General features: G+C 38.4%; 1 protein-coding gene across 1 annotated transcript in view; it reads right to left on the bottom strand.

Annotated features, from left to right (window-relative positions):
• PHLPP1 (PH domain and leucine rich repeat protein phosphatase 1) overlaps nucleotides 1–18,079 on the bottom strand; it is a 219,534-nt gene that overhangs the window by 21,784 nt on the left and 179,671 nt on the right. Inside the window, 2 exon segments of the mRNA XM_070627811.1 lie at nucleotides 8,612–8,774; nucleotides 11,845–12,045. Coding sequence (XP_070483912.1) covers nucleotides 8,612–8,774; nucleotides 11,845–12,045 — 364 coding nt within the window.

The raw sequence follows: 18,079 nt of genomic DNA, 5'->3' as shown, positions 1-18,079 counted from the left end.
TAAAAACCATCTACTAGGTAATGATGAAACTATGAGCTTAAGGACTGACAGTGTGGCTAACTTAGAGCATAAGTAGTTGACAGAAACAAATTCAGAGGTCACAGCATGCATTATAGGGAAAGATTAAAGACATTTTAGAACACTACCGAATTTTATGAAACTGGCTAGTAATGTTTTTTAATGCTACCTAAAGATTTAAACTTTCAGAGTTCCGCAGATGTAATATTCTTTATTCCTTAAATTACCAAATTATAAAATGAGTTCGGTAGGGTAGCTACTTAGAAAGATAACGCTGGTGATGTTACGCCACGCAGATCTTCTTAGAGGTGGTGCTTATGCACTAGGCCCACCCAGGCCCATTTAGTCACCATGTCTTTAATTCGCTGCAGCAGCCACTTCCCTTCCATCTAGTTTCGTTATCCTGTTCCGAACAACATCATATTTCCCCTGGAGGACTACACTGCATCTTAACTTTGCTTTCAGTCTCTCTTCCCTCTGATCTACTCCCCACAATGCTGTCACAGGGTGATTTTCTGCTGTGGTTTATTTCATCCGGTCAAACTCCAGCTTCAGTCTTTCAGTAGCTCCCCACTGCCCTTCAATCTGCCACCAAACTCCTTGATAGGTCAAATAAGGCCCTTCGTCCCCACCTTTCACCACCTGCTTCCTCACACTCTGTATTCAGCTATGTCAAAGTTAATTCTAGTTCCTGCATGTGTCATGTTCTCATTTGTCTGTGCCTTTGCACATCTTATTCTCTGTGACTGGCACTCTTCAAGCTATCCTTGCCTTTTACCTGGTAAAATCTGCCTTATTCTTTTAAGACTCAATTCAATGCCAACTCCTGTTTCAATTAGATATCCCTTGTTATAAATACCTGCTTATTTATTTCTTCCACTCGATTATGGCCTCCTGGAGAACAGGGATTGCTTCTTCTCGTCCTATATCCTAAGTGCAGTGCATTGCAAGGAGTAGATGCTCAACAAACGTTTTCATTGAAAGTATGAACAAACAACAAACCAATTGCCTAGCACTTGGTAGACAATTATTTGTTGAATGAATAAATGAAGGCATCTTACAAGAAGGTCTTTCAGTAATTAAATCTGCTAGGATGAGAACTGAGATACATATGCGTAGGTTAAATCCAGTCTAGAGTAAGTAGCATTGCAATCTAATTCTGATACGTCTTAAATGTGATTGTTTATTTCTGCATGAGAAGGCAACTATTTTCTTTAATGGTAGATAAGCACAGAAACACGCTTTTATAGATCTGCACATCAAAGGAGGTTTGTTCATAAAAATTATAGGATGTTGGTACTTGGTGCCAAGTTACTGGCGTTAACATAGATTTGCTCTACTTGTAAGTATTATTTCCTACCCTTTTAATAGTCCTCAACACTTGTTGGCTGAAAAATTGTAATATCCACCACTAAGAAAACAGAAAATTTTGGGGTGAGACTGGAGAAAAAAACAGTACCAACATATTCTCTCTATATTGTTTCAGATATGTATCTCTGTTTTAATGCATTAAAATTCTGTTGAAAATACATTGTTAAATAGAATGTCAAATCTGGCTATAACATGACTAACAGAAAAGTTACCTTTCCCTCTTTCAGGCCCATTCTAGGATATAGCAAAGAAAAATTACTTTGCTATATTCACAATTCTGGTAAGAATACTCAAAACAGAATTATCCAAACCTCAGAAAAAGTGAGATAATTCATAGTTGAGAAGGAACTCATGATTTAGAGGGAAACACTGTCAATAAATTTAGATAAGAGCATAGAAAAATAGTCAGTGTATCTTAAAGAAAAAGAAATTCAATCACATATATAGTTTAAGTAAAGCTCCAATATCTTTATTATGATGTTTTCCTCAGAAAACATTACTAATGGGCATATCAACTTTCATAGCAGTGTGTTATATATTATCTGCCAAATACTTGCCTGTACTGCCCTGAAATAGCAACCCAACCTGCTAGCTCTGAGATCCCGCAACCCTGTGCTCCATCCTTCTCCTGACCACAGCTAGTCCACCATCTCAATTGTGCTCCCAACAGCTCTGACAGTTCCAAAAACGGGGCTCCCAATCACCTTTCACATTTCCTTGCCCTCACAAGGTAAAAGCTGGTGAGGTCTAACATGCTTCCCCCACTGAATAGAGTCACTCATTTTAATTTTGAATCCATAAGAAGCAAATAAATCCAAGTATTCATTCAAAAGAACACTTATTTAATACCTATAAAGTGGCAGATAGTAAGCCAGATATTAGGGATCTACAGAGATGGCAGACACAGTCCTCACCAGGAAGAACTCCCAGACTAGAAGGGGAAATAAACAATACTAACTCCAGCTGCTGTGATCAACAACACATCCAAGTGTGCACAGTTGTGCCGGCAAAGGGGCACCTACTAAGACCTCAGAGAAGGCTTTCCAGGAGGGGATTTTTGTAAAGAATCAAAGTTAAAGATAACAAGGCAGATGAGAACAGGAGGCCACCTAGGGAGAGCTAACAGCATGTGCACCAGGCAGGAGATGAGAACAATGCATGGCGCATCAGGACACAAACCATGAGTGGTTGGTGTGGCTGGAGACGGATGGGCCTGAGAGCAGAAGATGGGGGTAGAGAGGCAGGTAGAGACTAAATGGAGAACTAAAGATTATGTGTCATGTGGAAGTAATCTGTACTACCTCTTCCCTCTCTTATAGTTATATAGGAACCAGAATATTTTAATTTCTTAGTAAAATAAATATACACATATGTATTATTTCTCATTATCTAACTTCTAGTCAAATTCTCTTATAACACTTAAACTACTATATAATCCTAATGTTGTAAAAGGCTGTGATCATTATTGTAGGAGGTTCATACATCTAAGTAAATTTATTAACTAAGTGAGCTAGTCTGAACCTTCTACCTCAAACACAGACCTCAAAGCCAAAGTTCTATTTTTTATATAAAATCATATTTGTCTATAATTATTTAGAAACGTATACTGTTTAAACCTCTCCACCTTTCAGGCAGTTGTAAAAGGAGACCTTTAATCTTGTATAAAGCCTTCCTTTTAAATTTACATACACTATCTGTGATTTTTCTCAACTGGATTTCACATTTAGGAAACCTTATTGGCTTTGATAAAACAATTTGATAAAAATGACAATCAGGGTAAAAATTTCTTCTAAAAAATCCTCATTTCACCAAATTGTATTCTATTCCTCCAAACAGTGAATTCTCTTAAACACTAAAACTACATTATTTGAAAAATTTGACTTTAAGAAAATGTACCCTATATAAACTGAGCAATTCCTTTACATCATCACTTCCTAAAACGGGTTATGTGTACCACTGGGGGGGACAAAGTCACAGCGCACCTGGCCCACGCTTCCGGGGGCTTCAGTTTTACTCAAAGATTATTGAGAGGACGAGTTTTTATTTTTACCTTAAAACTAACAAAAATGGTAAAAAGTAGAACACAAAATTAGCACGTAATTTTAGTTGAAAAGGAGCTTCAAAGAAGTTTGCCGGTGATTCCAGGTGGTATCCCAGATGTTGGGGAGTATGAGCTCACTTCTCTTTACCCTTAGGGACAGAAGAGTTTGAAGAGCATGACCACTTGTGACCACTTCACAGCCTAGTCCTTTGTGGGCTCATGGTCACAAGTACTCCTTTCTCCAGGAGCATCTCTAAACAGACTTTAAATATGCATGAGCTCCCAGAGGACCAGTCATTTACCTGTATGGATACATAACCCACTTCATAAAACGCATGCATAATTTTGTTGGCGAGGATATGGCTCCGAAGCTAAAAAGATCTGCTGAAATAATTTTTTAAACTAGAGTTAAAAAACCAAAGTATTCTGAGTTAATTCAGTATATCAATTTTGAAAGAGAGAGAGCATGAAGTCCTAGCTTCCTACTAGTCCGTTGCTAGAGAGGCAGGGAGAAAAGTGGCTTTAATGGCCACCTCCTGGTAGACACTGCCTCATTCTTCTTTCCTTAGCCCTTGTATGGAACCCTGTCCCAAAGAGGAGTGGACACCAGATTCCTAAACTATCAGAAAACTTCCCCAGGAACTTTTACTTAGATTCCAGAATCATAACAATGACTGCTCCTGGTTTCTGGTTTTGGATATGCGGTACTGACGCCTAGATGACCTTCTAAGTCTACTAGGTCAACTACTCCACCCAAATGACACCTAACTGGTCTCTGCTCTGTTTTCACTTCCTTTATCCTACTTTCCAAAGAATTAATCTCTTTTCTTTCATCCATTCTGACCCCGAGATTTCCCCATTTCTGTGTGTCTTTATGACTGAGCTGTTCTCTCTCTCTCTCATCTCACTTTAGAAACAGGGCTTGATTCCAAAGGATATTCAACTTCCTGTAGCCATTGTTCTCGAAAGTGTGGCATATTAAAAATACTTCATACACCATTTCCCAGTGAAAATAACACAGATCCTAGAGATGAGTTCACTCAACTTATCCACATAGTTTATTACTGGATAGGACAAATGTGAAAATAATCTTCTGAAGAGAAGTTAAATACTTTAAAAGATGCTGTTCACCCAGTAGTTAGAATCAAGACACCACAGAACACAAAAAATTTGACAAAAAAGTTGCTGACAGGGTGTTTAAATTACTGACTTCATTCACCATATTTGTCAAACATTTATTTCACCTGCCTAAACCATACTTCAGAAAAGGTTAGAATAAGTCAATTAGAAGTTACTCAACTAAAAGCTTGGGTTTTGTTGCAAAACTCCTACATTATCGATATGACTATTGTGTGGTTCCTTAGAAGGTTCTCTGAGTAAGGGGAACTGAGTGCCATATCCATGGCCACCTTTACTTTTTGGGTTCATCAGCCACTAGTAGCCTAAGTGCAGACTTTGGCCCAGGACCAGCAAGCCCAGTCTGGCTTATGTGGTGACTCTGGGATCATGTCTTCCTTTCTAGGTGAGAGCTGATCGACATCCACAAGGAAGACTGTCTATCTTACAACCAGAACAAAATATGACCTGCTCCAGGAATACTGGACTGGTGGTAGGGGTCTGGATTAATTTGAAAGTGCTAAACAAAGGTGAAGACAATAATACCAAGGAACAAAAGTACTATGACTTTGGGTCCTCTTGGGCTCACCAGAAAACTCTGAAAGATATAATTTTTTCCTACTAACAACTTATATGACCTTCCTGCCCAAGTACAGAAGTTGATGCCCAATGATCACTTTAACAGACCTCATTGAACGTACCAAAATGAAAAGAGGCCAGATCTAAATTTTATCCATGATTAGAGGGTGCCTATAGTTTGTTTTAGAAGTATGTGAATAATGGCTTAATTTTTCAAGTTTTTTAAAAAAAATACACTTAAGCATATATAACTTAGTAAGGGGACTTGTTTACTCTTTTTTCTTTTTTTGAAGAAGATTAGCCCTGAGCTAACTACTGCCAATCTTCCTCTTTTTGCTGAGGAAGATTGGCCCTGAGCTAACATCCATGCCCATCTTCCTCTACTTTACAGGTGGGACGCCTGCCACAGCATAGCTTGCCAAGCGGTGCCATGTCTGCACTTGGTATCGGAACCAGCGAACCCCGAGCCCCCGAGAAGCGGAGCATGTGAACTTAACCGCTGCGCCACCGGGCTGGCCCTGTTTACTCTTTTAAATAACTGGTTTTAAAGCTTTGGTAACAAATGGTGAATAAGCACTTTCCTTTAATGTCTTAGAAGATGAGACTGCATGGAGAGAACTGGCTAGTTAAAATACACCAGGATCTTAACTCTCTTTAAATTATGTTATCTGCTAGGTTTTTATAATTGCAATGACCTTAATACCTTTATGAAATACTTTACAATTACAATTATTTTCAAGAAGCAATATGAATATAATCTAGTGTTATTAGCTCAATAATAAAATTTTAATATAGGCTGAAGTATTTCAACTTAGGAAAAATATTATTTCTTTTACATTAAAAACATGCCGTAGGGCTCAGTTTTCAGTGAAGACTCTCATGGGTATTTTATTATTTGAGATGCAGCAACTATTTTTAATAGGAATTTTCTTCTGGATGGTTTAAATGTGCATAAGTACTTATACTGCAACTTAAAATAGTCTCATAAGAAAGAACACTAAAATATCAATTTAGAGTTCTAAAATGATATAACTGCTACTTTTTCAATAACACTATCTGCCTAGGGCTGCAAAATTTATACTTTTGTACATAAAGATACTTGATATTGCTCACCTCCTCCAAAAAAAACCCCCAACAACAAAATCTCTATCTATTTGGTAATGGAAGAGCTGGATCGGAAAGACTGGACATTTGTTAACGTAAGGAAAAAGCTATGACATATCAGCTGGGATAAAAAAAAAAAAATCAAAGAACAAAAGAAGGATAAACAATTTAAAAAGCAATTCCAGAAGTAAAATTTGAAATGGAGCTGTAAAGCCGGGTACAGAGAGAAGACAAGACAGGAAGGAATTAAACAACAATAGAAGGCACCAATTTTAGAATCCAGGAATCCAAGCAAGGGTCTAGGAGAAGATTTGTTTTCATAGAGTAAGATTCGTACTTTCCAAAATCTAGTCAAAACCTGAAAAGTTTAAACATCTATCTGTAGCTGCGTTTTAAATTAGAGACTTAAAAAAAAACCCAACACACCAATCTACAACTAAGAGTTATATACCATTAAAAGACAGGTACAGAAAGCAAAATGAGCAAATGGGAGGTTAACGTTGAGACTCCTCTCTCCCTGTGCTGGTGTAGCATTGTGCATGGTGCACAGAGACCAGCTTAACAAACTCCTGTGAAAGATCCCACGGCACAGCCCCCTTGTCCGGTCATGGGCAGAGGAGGAGCCCCCTGGAAAGCTTAGCTGCCAACATCATTCCTGTGCTGGAGGCAAAGATTTGCTTAAGAAATAGACTGCCTGGATTTTGTTGATCACCAGCCAAAACAGTTGCTCCATATAATCGACATCACAGCTGAACCATATCTAGGACTTGTATTAATTATAGCTAACACTTATGGAGTTCTCCGATTTCAAAAGCTTTAGATGTATTATTTCATTTCAGCCTCACTGCAGGACTGTAAAGGAAGCGCTCTTCATCCTTTCTCTCCTTTTACATATGAGGAAACTGGGCAATTCAGCAATTTTAGCCAGGATCCACCTCTAGGTCTGTCTCCCTTCAGAGTCCTGCCTCTTGACCTCTGTGGAAGGTACTACGTAGAAAGTAAAAGCAAAATGTTTCTGCTAATTTAAAGTAAATGTTCTAAAACGCCACGGTGATGTATCAGACGGTAATGCACTCAAAGTAAAGTATTTCATGGCTTAAGGCGCACACACACACACAAACACACTTATAAATGGCTTGTACACGCATCAACCATATGAATTAATAAAAACTGCTGTGATGAAAAATTATGCATGCTATTTAAAGGGTCTTCAAGTGTTTATATAATTTTTTAATCTGATACATAAAGTTTATACCAGAAAGTACCTGAAAAGTGAAAAATGACCAAGTAGGATGACTTGTTCCTTTTTAGGATATTAGAATATGCTCCAAATCTATAACCACTAAGTTATTTTTCATTAAAAACTGATAATCAGAAATGCTAAGATGCAAATGAAAAACTACATTATATATAAAGAACTTTCTTTTTTTTAAGGAAGATTAGCCCTGAGTTAAACATCTGCTGCCAATCCTCCTCTTTTTTGCTGAGGAAGATTGGCCCTGAGCTAGCATCCATGCCCATCTCCCACTATTTATATGTGGGACAACTGCCACAGCATGGCTTGATAAGTAGTGCACAGGTCTGTGCCCGGGATCTGAACTGGTAAACCTTGGGCTGCTGAAGCAGAGTGCGTGAACTTAACTGCTATGCCTCTGGGCAGGCCCCAAGAACTTCTTCCTTTTGCACCAAAAAAACCACCATGACTAAAAAGTTGCTAGATGGTTTTCATTGTAGTGAGCTGGTTTCATCCCATGAGTTCACCGTGAGTCAGGAGTCAGGAATTGCAGACTGTCTCTGCCACCAATTTATGGGCTTCATTTACACAAATCCCTTCATTTTTTAGCACCTCAGTTTCCTCACCTATCAAACGGGACTAATATCTGTTCTGCCAGTTTCATTCAATTGAAATGAATATCTGGTGACAGTAATGATGCTATATCTCCATAAGCATTTACGACTGATAATTGGGTCCTGTGGTGGTAAGATGCTATTTAATCAGGGGAATTGGCGGGGAGGGGTGGGCAGTGGTACTGTTAACTTTTTCAAACTGCTGTCACACCTGATTCAGTCTTTGAGCCTCATAACCACCCTGGAAGTAAGAAGGACAAGTATTGTGAGATGGGAAACAGTCAGGTGGCTATATGTCCAGCTTCAAGTCATACAGCTAGTTAGGGACAGAGCCCAACTCCTAGTCCAGCACTTTTTGTTTATTGCTTTTTTTTCCTCTCCGGACTCAACAGTGTGGCCAGTGGTTAGGAAGGATGAAGAGTCTACCTTCTGAGGAAACCCAACAAAGTTGCAAACATCCTGAATTGACGAATTAGAGAAAACAATTCTCTCTGCTGACTTGAAGCTTGGAGTTTATGGACTCAAACCACATACCTTGATCTCCGGGAGCTGCATAACTTCAGGAAAGACCTCAATGCAGTTGGAGTGAGCGATCACGGTGTGCATGCGCCTGCAATTCATGATAGTTGTTGGGATGGCTTTCAGTTTATTCCCACTGATATCAATTTCTTCCAGTTCCTCCAGTTTTGCCATTTTACTAAAAAAGAGAAAATCCAAGAGAGAGGGGTTCATAAAATAATTACAAGGCAATTTAAAAAGAAAATAATATACAATGAGAATCAAAAGGGGAATTTACTATGACTCTAAAGATTCTTTAAAGATTCACTTGTAATATCCATTTTAACAAACATGACAATTTTTTCACTATTATTTTTGAGTATCAAAGTATTTTATTATTTAATTAAATTAATTAATTAATTATTTTTTAGGAAGATTAGCCCTGAGCTAACTACTGCCAGTCCTCCCCTTTTTGCTGAGGAAGCCTGGCCCTAAGCCTGGCCCTGAGTTAGCATCCGTGCCCATCTTCGTCTACCTTATACCTGGGATGCCTACCACAGCATGGTGTGCCAAGCGGTGCCATGTCCACACCCAAAACCCCAACTAGTGAACCCCGGGCCGCCGAGAAGCGGAACATGCGAACCTAACCGCTGCACCACCGGGCCAGCCCCTGAGTATCGAAGTATTTTAACACCTCCTTCCCCAAAACCATTAACTTCAACTCTTCAAATTGCTAGCAAAAAGAAAAAGGGATATCCTTTTCCTCTTAAAACTCTGTGTGTGAATTTAGTTATCCTGGCAACAATCACTTTGCAGTGTAGCGTAGTCTGAACTCTAGTGAAAATCCTACTCCAATGGGTCACAAGTCAGCATTGATCCAGTATAAGCGCTGTAAAAGAGCATAGTTTAGAGCAGGATTTCTTTGTATTGGCACTGAAAACTAAAGGGACACAGAAGGGAGTAGGGCTAGAGCTCACACGACCATATACTTTCTTCTAAAACCCCACTCCCCAAATTCCTCTGACATCATTCGTGATGACAAGGTGGTGGTGAGGGGAAGGTATGCGGCAATGGCATCTGGATCCTCTCGCAACCTTCTGGCAATGCCCAAACCAAACCGTACCCAAAAGAAATTTATCTCAACTCCTGCTAAACATCTACACAGAAGGAATCTCTCTGACATCACCTTAATAACGTCCTAAAATTATTTAACGCTTTTAAGAATGTCTTTTATTATTCAATCTTAATCTACAATTAATCTTAATAATATTAACCAATAATTACAGTAACCAAATAAAGAAAAACTCCAGAATAAGGGTTTCTTGTATTCCCTCTATAAATTTAGAGGGAAAAATTCCTAGCTTCTACAATCCTATTATAGCATCTACCATTTCTCTGATCCTTTTTCTACCACTGGTGATGCTGGACTCAAGAAGCACAGGATTCCCAGTGAGTGTAACTGAAACTTATAATCTGAATTATTTAGTTTACATTTATTGATATCTTCTCTGCTTGCTGTGCTTTCGTTTGTAACAATAAACCTTTAAAAAATTAAGGAAGAAACTCTTTATTACTTTTTTCCTATCATCTCTCAAAAATAAAGGTTATCTTATTTGCTTATCTTGAAAATAAATATATGCCAAAGAGGCAACAAGAAAGAAGTTTTTATCTTATGAGATTGGATCTTTTAATATCATAAACATCCAACATGGTTTCAGGATATGCTATAAACAACATTATACACACAGATTGTGAAGTAATCCAGCTATGATAGCCTGAATTTATAAGACTATTATTTGAATATGTTGTCATCATATTTTGAAAAGAAATATGGAGAAATCAATGGGTAACAGGGCATGAAAAATGATTGAAAGTATTGAGATCAGGCCCAAGAAAGGAAAACTTAAGTTTCTGTCCCTCAACACAGAAAGAAGGTGGTTGAAGAAGGACTTGATTGCTGGAGCGTGTTCGTCATGCAACCGTTTCAGCAAGTGTGGGCTGAGAGTCTAGCCCAGGCCAGACCTCAGGTGAGACATGAGGCTGGTGGAGACACATCACAGCCCTGACTCTTAAGGAGCTCGGGGTCTTGTAGGGGAGCTCCTGTGCCACAGCACAATCTCCAGAGAGACGGAAATATAACAAGATAGATTGTTATGAGGAGCATGAAAAAAGTCTCTGTACTTAGGGTAATTATAACTGGCATGGATCACTAGGGGATAGCGTCAGAATTCAGACTGATGATCATTTCTCCTGCAGGGCTCAGTTATTCACCATCTCAAATAGGACAATGAGCCCTTTCAGAAATATTATTGTTATGTGATTACCATTTTTTCTTCCAAAAATACCATCACTTCATTCTATAGTAAAAGTATATTGAAGTAAAAAAAAAAAAGTTTAATCATTAACATCAAATGAGAAGAAAAATTAAAAGATAAATATATACTATAAAACACAAAGTAGTATTTTAAGTCAATGCATATTTGGGCCCAAATTCCTCCTTTAGTAAAGGTTTTAACAGACTGGTAGCCTTGATGGCAGCAGAGGGAGGCTGTGCCAATATTCTGCTTTGGCCCAACGCTGAGTTGCAGTCAGCAGTAGAATACTAGAGAGGTTAGTGCTTGCTTCTCCGTGTGGGTGTGTGTTCCAAGTCCTTACTTGCTAGATGGATAAATGCCAGTGACCTGGAAGTGGAGTAAATGCGTCATGGCAGGCTCAGTGTGTAGATTCACCCAAAGCTAGACACAATGCTACTGCTCTCAAAAACTAGAAATTAAAATTAAAACAGAATTAAAAATGGAATCTTCAGAGAACCATAAATTATCTGTAATGTCACACAGTTTCTATGGTTGCAGAGGCCACCACTGCTTTTTATACCGTTAAGTCCAAATATAAAAGCCGGCAGCTAATTAAGAAACTTTAGGTTTCCAGTTTATGTTCTAATTCTCACGCCCTATATTAGGTTAATTTTTAAAAACTAATTTGGTTAAAAAGAAGCAAAAGAAAAAATATACCTACTAGATAATATACTTTATTTCAAAATCATAAGAATATTCCAGTGATTGAGTCTTTGGATACATTCATATTGGAAAAACTAACACATTTCTCTTTAGGGGAATGTTGATCATGACCTATATAAAAGACAACTGTGAACCAGAACCAGGGGAACAAGCTTTACATTATCTGGGGAATAAACATTTTAGCTTTCGCCTTGCCATCTATGAATTCATTTTCAGAAATGCAATGAACATCACTTTGCGATCTTCTTTTACCTTGCTGGAAAGCTTTGAAGTCGGTTATAGGCCATGTGAAGGATCTTCAGATGGGGGTGTCCTGTTAACAAGGGCACACATTTATCCGTGAGGTTGTTATTTGTCAAATACAACTCCTGTAAGATGCTGTTCGTCTCTTCAGAAAGTGTGGCTGGAGGAAGGGTTTCCAGTTTGTTCGCAGATGCATTCAGAAATCTCAGGCTACAATGACAAAAATGCAACAGAATCTCATTGATAAGCCAGAGCTCTAGTCAAGCATCCTGATCGAAATCTGGCATATAGGGAACTGGGATTAGAAACATGAATTTAAAGATAGGCCCTGGCTTTAGCAGGCATACGGATATGCAACCCCACTATCTATGACGAACACAATAACTATTCATGTGTGTTAAATACCAGTGATAGAAATTTTTATGGAAGCACAAAGGTGAGAGGAAGTGATTAATTTTATAGCTTCTAGGGAATGGAAGGGAGTGATAAGGTAAAGTTAACATTCTGTCTTAAGAGAAAAACAACTGCCTACTTTTAAATAAAAGAGCTCTTATAAAACAATTAGGCATTAGATCACAGTACAACTAAATCACATAGTGACTAAATCCTTTTCAGTATAATGTTCAAACCACATTTTACTGACACACATTCATTCATAATGCAAGAGATAATTTTCTCTGTATTCAAATAACAGAACAGTATATAGAGGTGAAAATGAAGAACAACTATATGCGTGAACAGGATGAATCTCACAAATACAATACCAAGAGAAAGAAGTCCAGATACCAGAGGACACACTGCGTGATTCCATTAATACAGAGTTGAAAATCAGGCAAAACTAATCTATGACATTAGAAATCAGAGAAGAGAAGCAGTGTCTAGGAGGGCTTCTGATTTTTCTAATATGATAATATCCTGGTTTTTTATTTGAGTGCTGTCTACACAAGTGTGTTCACTTTGAGAAAATTTATCAAGTACTATACTTATGATTTGGCCCCTTTTCTGTATTTATATTATAGTTCAATAAAATTTACATTAAAACAAACAAATAAGATGTATATGCTATCAGTTATCCAAACGATAGAGTGAATAATGGCTAAAACATGAACGTTCTTCACCTAAGGCAATTAAAATTGTCAAAACAGGGTAATCCTCCAACAGTTATTGTGAAACATAGATAAACGCAAAATGCAAAGCTGGAGAAGTGAAACAGAATCCTTGCTGTGATCAAGTTCCAAATCATTCCAAAGGAAAGGGAAGGACAGGGCACTGTGCATGGTTCACGCGGCAGACAGACGACCCCCTGCTTCACAATGGATCGCCACTGCGTGTGCTGCATTGTGAAGCTGCAGCAACCAGGACACAGAGAGTGTTCAGCCCGGAGGACTCACCTGCTATTGTTACCACGGCCAGAGCTGCCTTGCCTCCCCACCTGGACCTAGCCTGTTAATGAAACGCCTCTCTCGCATTTCAAACCACGTGAGTTTGAAACTTTCAGCATTCAATTCAGGACTATTCTGCCATATGTTAGGAAAAAAAGAATAAAATCTTCCTTAAAAAGGAAGAATATGGAATACCAAGTACAGTTATTGTTAATTTTGGATAAAAAGAAGGCTCTGAATTCAGGAGTCATCACCAGGACTGTCATTCCAAGCTTTCAACCCACTAATTTAATACTCCCCAACCTTGCAATCCCCCCACACTTACTTACACACACACACACACACACCCAACTCCACTACTTATCTAAGGAAAAGCAGCTTCCCCAAAATAGAACATTTTCCATTAAAGAAACACGTATTCCGCTGACATTTAAAAAAAAAAAGAAAAAGAAAAAGGAAGTTAGAAAAGGGCTGTACAGACCATAAATAGTCATGGGAAATTATAGTCGTGTGTGCTACAGAGAAGAAAATAAAGGTCATTCATGCAGTTTCTGAAATGGTTTTGAACTAGGAAGGAAACCAGTTTCAGTCCATAGTTCTTTAAAGTATTTTTACATGTCTGTTTCTTTAGGTCCCATTTATATCATCTGACTTAAATACCCTGGTAAGAATTTCTTCAGTGTAGAATCAGAAGAAATTAAAATGTATTGCCCTAAAATACCATGGACTGGGGCTGGGACACTATCTGACAATCTCATTAAAATACAATTCTCTAGGAAAGATATAGTTATAGACACATGAAAAGAGAGAGAAATTAATTCTTGAATATCTGCATATTTTTAGGCCAGTAAGAGAGAATGCTGTTTTGAAAGGAAAAAAGATGGACTAGTGAATGCTCATCTAGAAAGCCGCAAAAAGGACTTTAAAAACCCCCCACATCTGAATGAAGGGAAGAAAGTGATTTCCAAAAAGACTTGTCCTCTCATCTTGTTGAAATTTGCCTGCACTGGAGGAGCTATACACCCTTTATAGGAAGTTAAGGGGAAAAAATTCCCACATCCTACCCCTCCGGAAAATGAAACTAAGTTGAAACTACATGAGCTGGTTCCAAAAGATTTAATGTGAACTGAATAAAGCCTGACTGAATCATCTTGTTAGTTAATAGAGAGCAAACAATTGGGCTAAAAAGATTTTTGATTATGATGGTCTCAGGAAAATTAAATTCAATACCCATCCTCTTAAAAATAAAACATTTGTCCCACAATCTCACAACGTTTCAGCACGAGACAATTAAATTCGTTTAACGGTATGGGTGTTGCACTTCCACCAGGACAAGCAAATACTTTAATTTTGTGATATTTCTCTGGTATGGATAACAGTCTTACTCAATACGCAGGGTGTATAACCCCACCTTCTGCTTTCAAAACCTCCAAAAAAGCTAAATTTCTAAAGCACTGTTTGGTCTCAACTCAATATGATGTGATAACCTCCTTAAGCTTCTCCCTTGTAGATTTTTGTAATAACTTATAAAACTTATAAAAGACTGTTAAATGTGCCAAGAAATGTTTTGTCCATATAACCCTCTTCACTACGCAACCCTCTTCTACTAATTAGAGAAAAAGCAGTAACAGATTACCACTTTCTGTCCATTTGTCAGCTGCTTTGTAGAGACCACAGCTCTTCCCCAATTCCTATCTCATTTGATTCTCCCATCATCTCAGACAGCTCCCCCTTATATTTCACAGAAGACAGAAACTGAAGCTGAGAAAAGTCAAATTACTTGGCAATGGTTAAACAATTATCAGTGGCAGAGCCAGAAATAAAGCCTAGATCTTGTCAATCTTAAGAGTCCATTATTCCCTAACACATCTCTCCAAAATTCAGATGTTAAAAAATAGTAATCAGAAAACATTTTCCTAGGCCCTTCTCTCCAAAAAGCTGGAGGTCAAACAGGGCACCTGCTGGGCAGCGTGAGGACCACATATGCACAGAACTTCAAGCTCCATTCTTAAAATAACTTAATAAATAGCCTAATACTCAAAAACTTTTCTTAGTGGGAAGTGCAAAAGTCGTAGAGAAAAAGATACTCCCATATGACTCCTGCCCTAAAGCGTTTGGGAAGTGGCAACAACAGCAGCGAGACAAATCCACTTCCTGCTTCTTGAGCAACTGCTCTGTTCTTCTTTGGTACATTCTGTCCATCTGCTCTGGCACATCTAGGTTTCTGCTTAGCTTTACTTTGCTTGCTTTTTAGTAATTTCCAGCACACCCTTAAATTTTACAGCCAACTTCTGTTCTTGAAACAAAGCACAGGATTTGGTGCCACAACAGATTTCTCTGTTTGTAGGCACAGCAGGCATTCTGCATCTAAATAATTTTTCTGGAGATCACTACTGGGATTTGTATTCTATTAAAAATGCAAAAGGTTAAGAATAAGCCCAGCAAAACTCTTCTACTTTTAGACAACCCTCCTGGCCCCAAAATGTTCCAGAAGTGTCAAACAAAATGCTCTCAATTCCTTATCATTTGTCTGTATAACACAACACTTTTGACAATTTCATCTGTCTTCACAAGGCTGATAGCTCTTAAAGCAGGGCTTTCAAACTTTTTATGACAGTAACCAAGAGTAACCAAAATATATTTTACATGACCACCTGGTACAGATGCAACATGCACATGTATAATTGAAAACAAAAGTTTCATGAAACCGTCCTTAACCTTACTCTATCTTACACTGATATTTCCTACCCTATCTAATTTTTTAAGTGCTGGTAGAAACCCACTAAATTAATGTCATACCCCGACTAATCCATTCAAAAAAAGAACCACAATTATTGATTGTCTAGCAACACCACCTAACAGTGGGGATTCCAAGTGAAGAAAAAATGCACAGAACTCACACATTATTATTCTGGAAGGTCTGAAAATCTGCCTCGCTTAGGCAATAAAGATCATAAGCTTACAGAGTAAAGAAACAAAAGTTATACAGATGTAAGAATTGTTGAGGGCCGACCCAGGGGCGCAGTGGTTAAGTTTGCATGTTCCACTTTGGTGGCCCAGGTTTTCCTAGTTCGGATCCCGGGTGCGGACATGGCACTGCTTGGCAAGCCATGCTGTGGCAGGCATCCCACATATAAAGTAGAGGAAGATGGGCACAGATGTTAGCTCAGGGCCAGTCTTCCTCAGCAAAAAGAGCAGGATTGGCAGCAGATGTTAACTCAGGGCTAATCTTCCTCAAAAAAATAAAAGGAATTATTGAACAAGAACTTGAAAAGAATTAATTTTAAAAATTAATTAATTAACATTGAAGCAATACTATAAATTGACCTACAGACCTTATTCAAATTCCATCAGTTTCCCTACTGATGTCTCCTATCTGGTCCAGGATCCATTCCCGGATCCCACATTGCATTTCATTATCATACCTCCATAGTCTTCTCTAATCTGTCTTATTTGTCTCAAATGACCTTGACACTTTAGAAAAGCATTAGACAATTATTTTGTAGAATGTCTCCCGATTTAAGTTTGTTTGATATTTTATCATCAGTAGAATAAGGTGATGCATTTTTAGCAAAAAAACACAGAAGTGAAGTTGTGTCCTCCTATCAGAAGGTACGTGATTCTCAACTTCAACTCCCAGAGATTCTTATTAAGTAGGTCAGCGTAAGGCTTCAAAAATCCACAGAATTAAGAATTCTGATGATTGGCCAAGTAGAGTCAGTAGAACTGAGACAAGGGCCAGGAATCTGCATGTTTATTTAATAAGTAATGTAGCCGATTCTGAAGACACATTTTGAGAAATACAGTTTTATTCCACTATGGCTCTCAAAAACATCAGAACTTCACAAGATAGCTCTCTTCACTTAAAAAAAATAGTGTAGGCAACTTGGCTCTTCAAAATGCCAGAAATATCTATCTTTGCCAAGAGGCACCAGTTGTCATGGTCAATCGATCACACTCTCCCCCAATTTTCTGTTCCCTTTTAGTCCCCTTGATATTTACACATGTTCTGTCTGAGTCATTAAAACTTATGGTCTGTAACATGACTAATGCTCTGGAGCTATTTAATAATTACCATGTACTTCATTTGCACATACACTCCCCCTACTCCCACCCCTGAAAATACCTGCTCCAACCGGGGATAAAAACAGACCCTAACGTCCACCCACAACAGGAATCTACAACTCACCTTTAAAGGGTCTGGTATGGCTTTGTTAATTAGCTGACCTCATCAGGAGCAGTCCCCTGGCCATCAAATGAGAGTGCAGATGCAAGATGGAGAGGGAGTCAGCCATCACCAAGGTTTCAGGAAGAACAGAAGGATGGCACTACCTCATCCATCCACTCTGGTGACCCACAGGGAATATCTCCTACCACCCCTGCCCATCTGTTGATGAAAACTGATTATGTGAAACTCTTTGGGGGGGTTTCCATCAAGAAAATCCTTAACTCTAAGCAAAAAGAGGTTGGATGAGAGATCAAGGCCAGTAAGATCCAGGTTAGAATATCCTCCAGTTCACCCCACAGAACCAATCCCGCTCTGAACATAAGATGTAAAATCACAGTCAACTTCTCAGCAACGTATGGTCCATCATATTTCACATCTGTCTACAGTTTTTGAGCTGCCAGTGAAAAGCAAGTCAAAATAAACAAAACTCAAAGATGAATGTGGAAAGTAAACTCATAAACTGAAATTGCTGATTCAAGTCACAAGAATTTTAATAAAATTAGCCTAAGTTTTCAGAGGAAGATAAAGGTACTTCTAAAAGTCATATAACTTGAAGCAGATTCCCCTGTTTGGTTACCAAATGCCTTCCTGCTACCAGGTGATGCAGATTAATACACAGCATTCTAAACCTGTA

Source organism: Equus przewalskii, chromosome 7 (genome assembly GCF_037783145.1).
Source record: "Equus przewalskii isolate Varuska chromosome 7, EquPr2, whole genome shotgun sequence".
Classification (NCBI taxonomy): Eukaryota; Metazoa; Chordata; class Mammalia; order Perissodactyla; family Equidae; genus Equus; species Equus przewalskii.
This window is presented reverse-complemented; position numbering and strand designations above follow the sequence as displayed.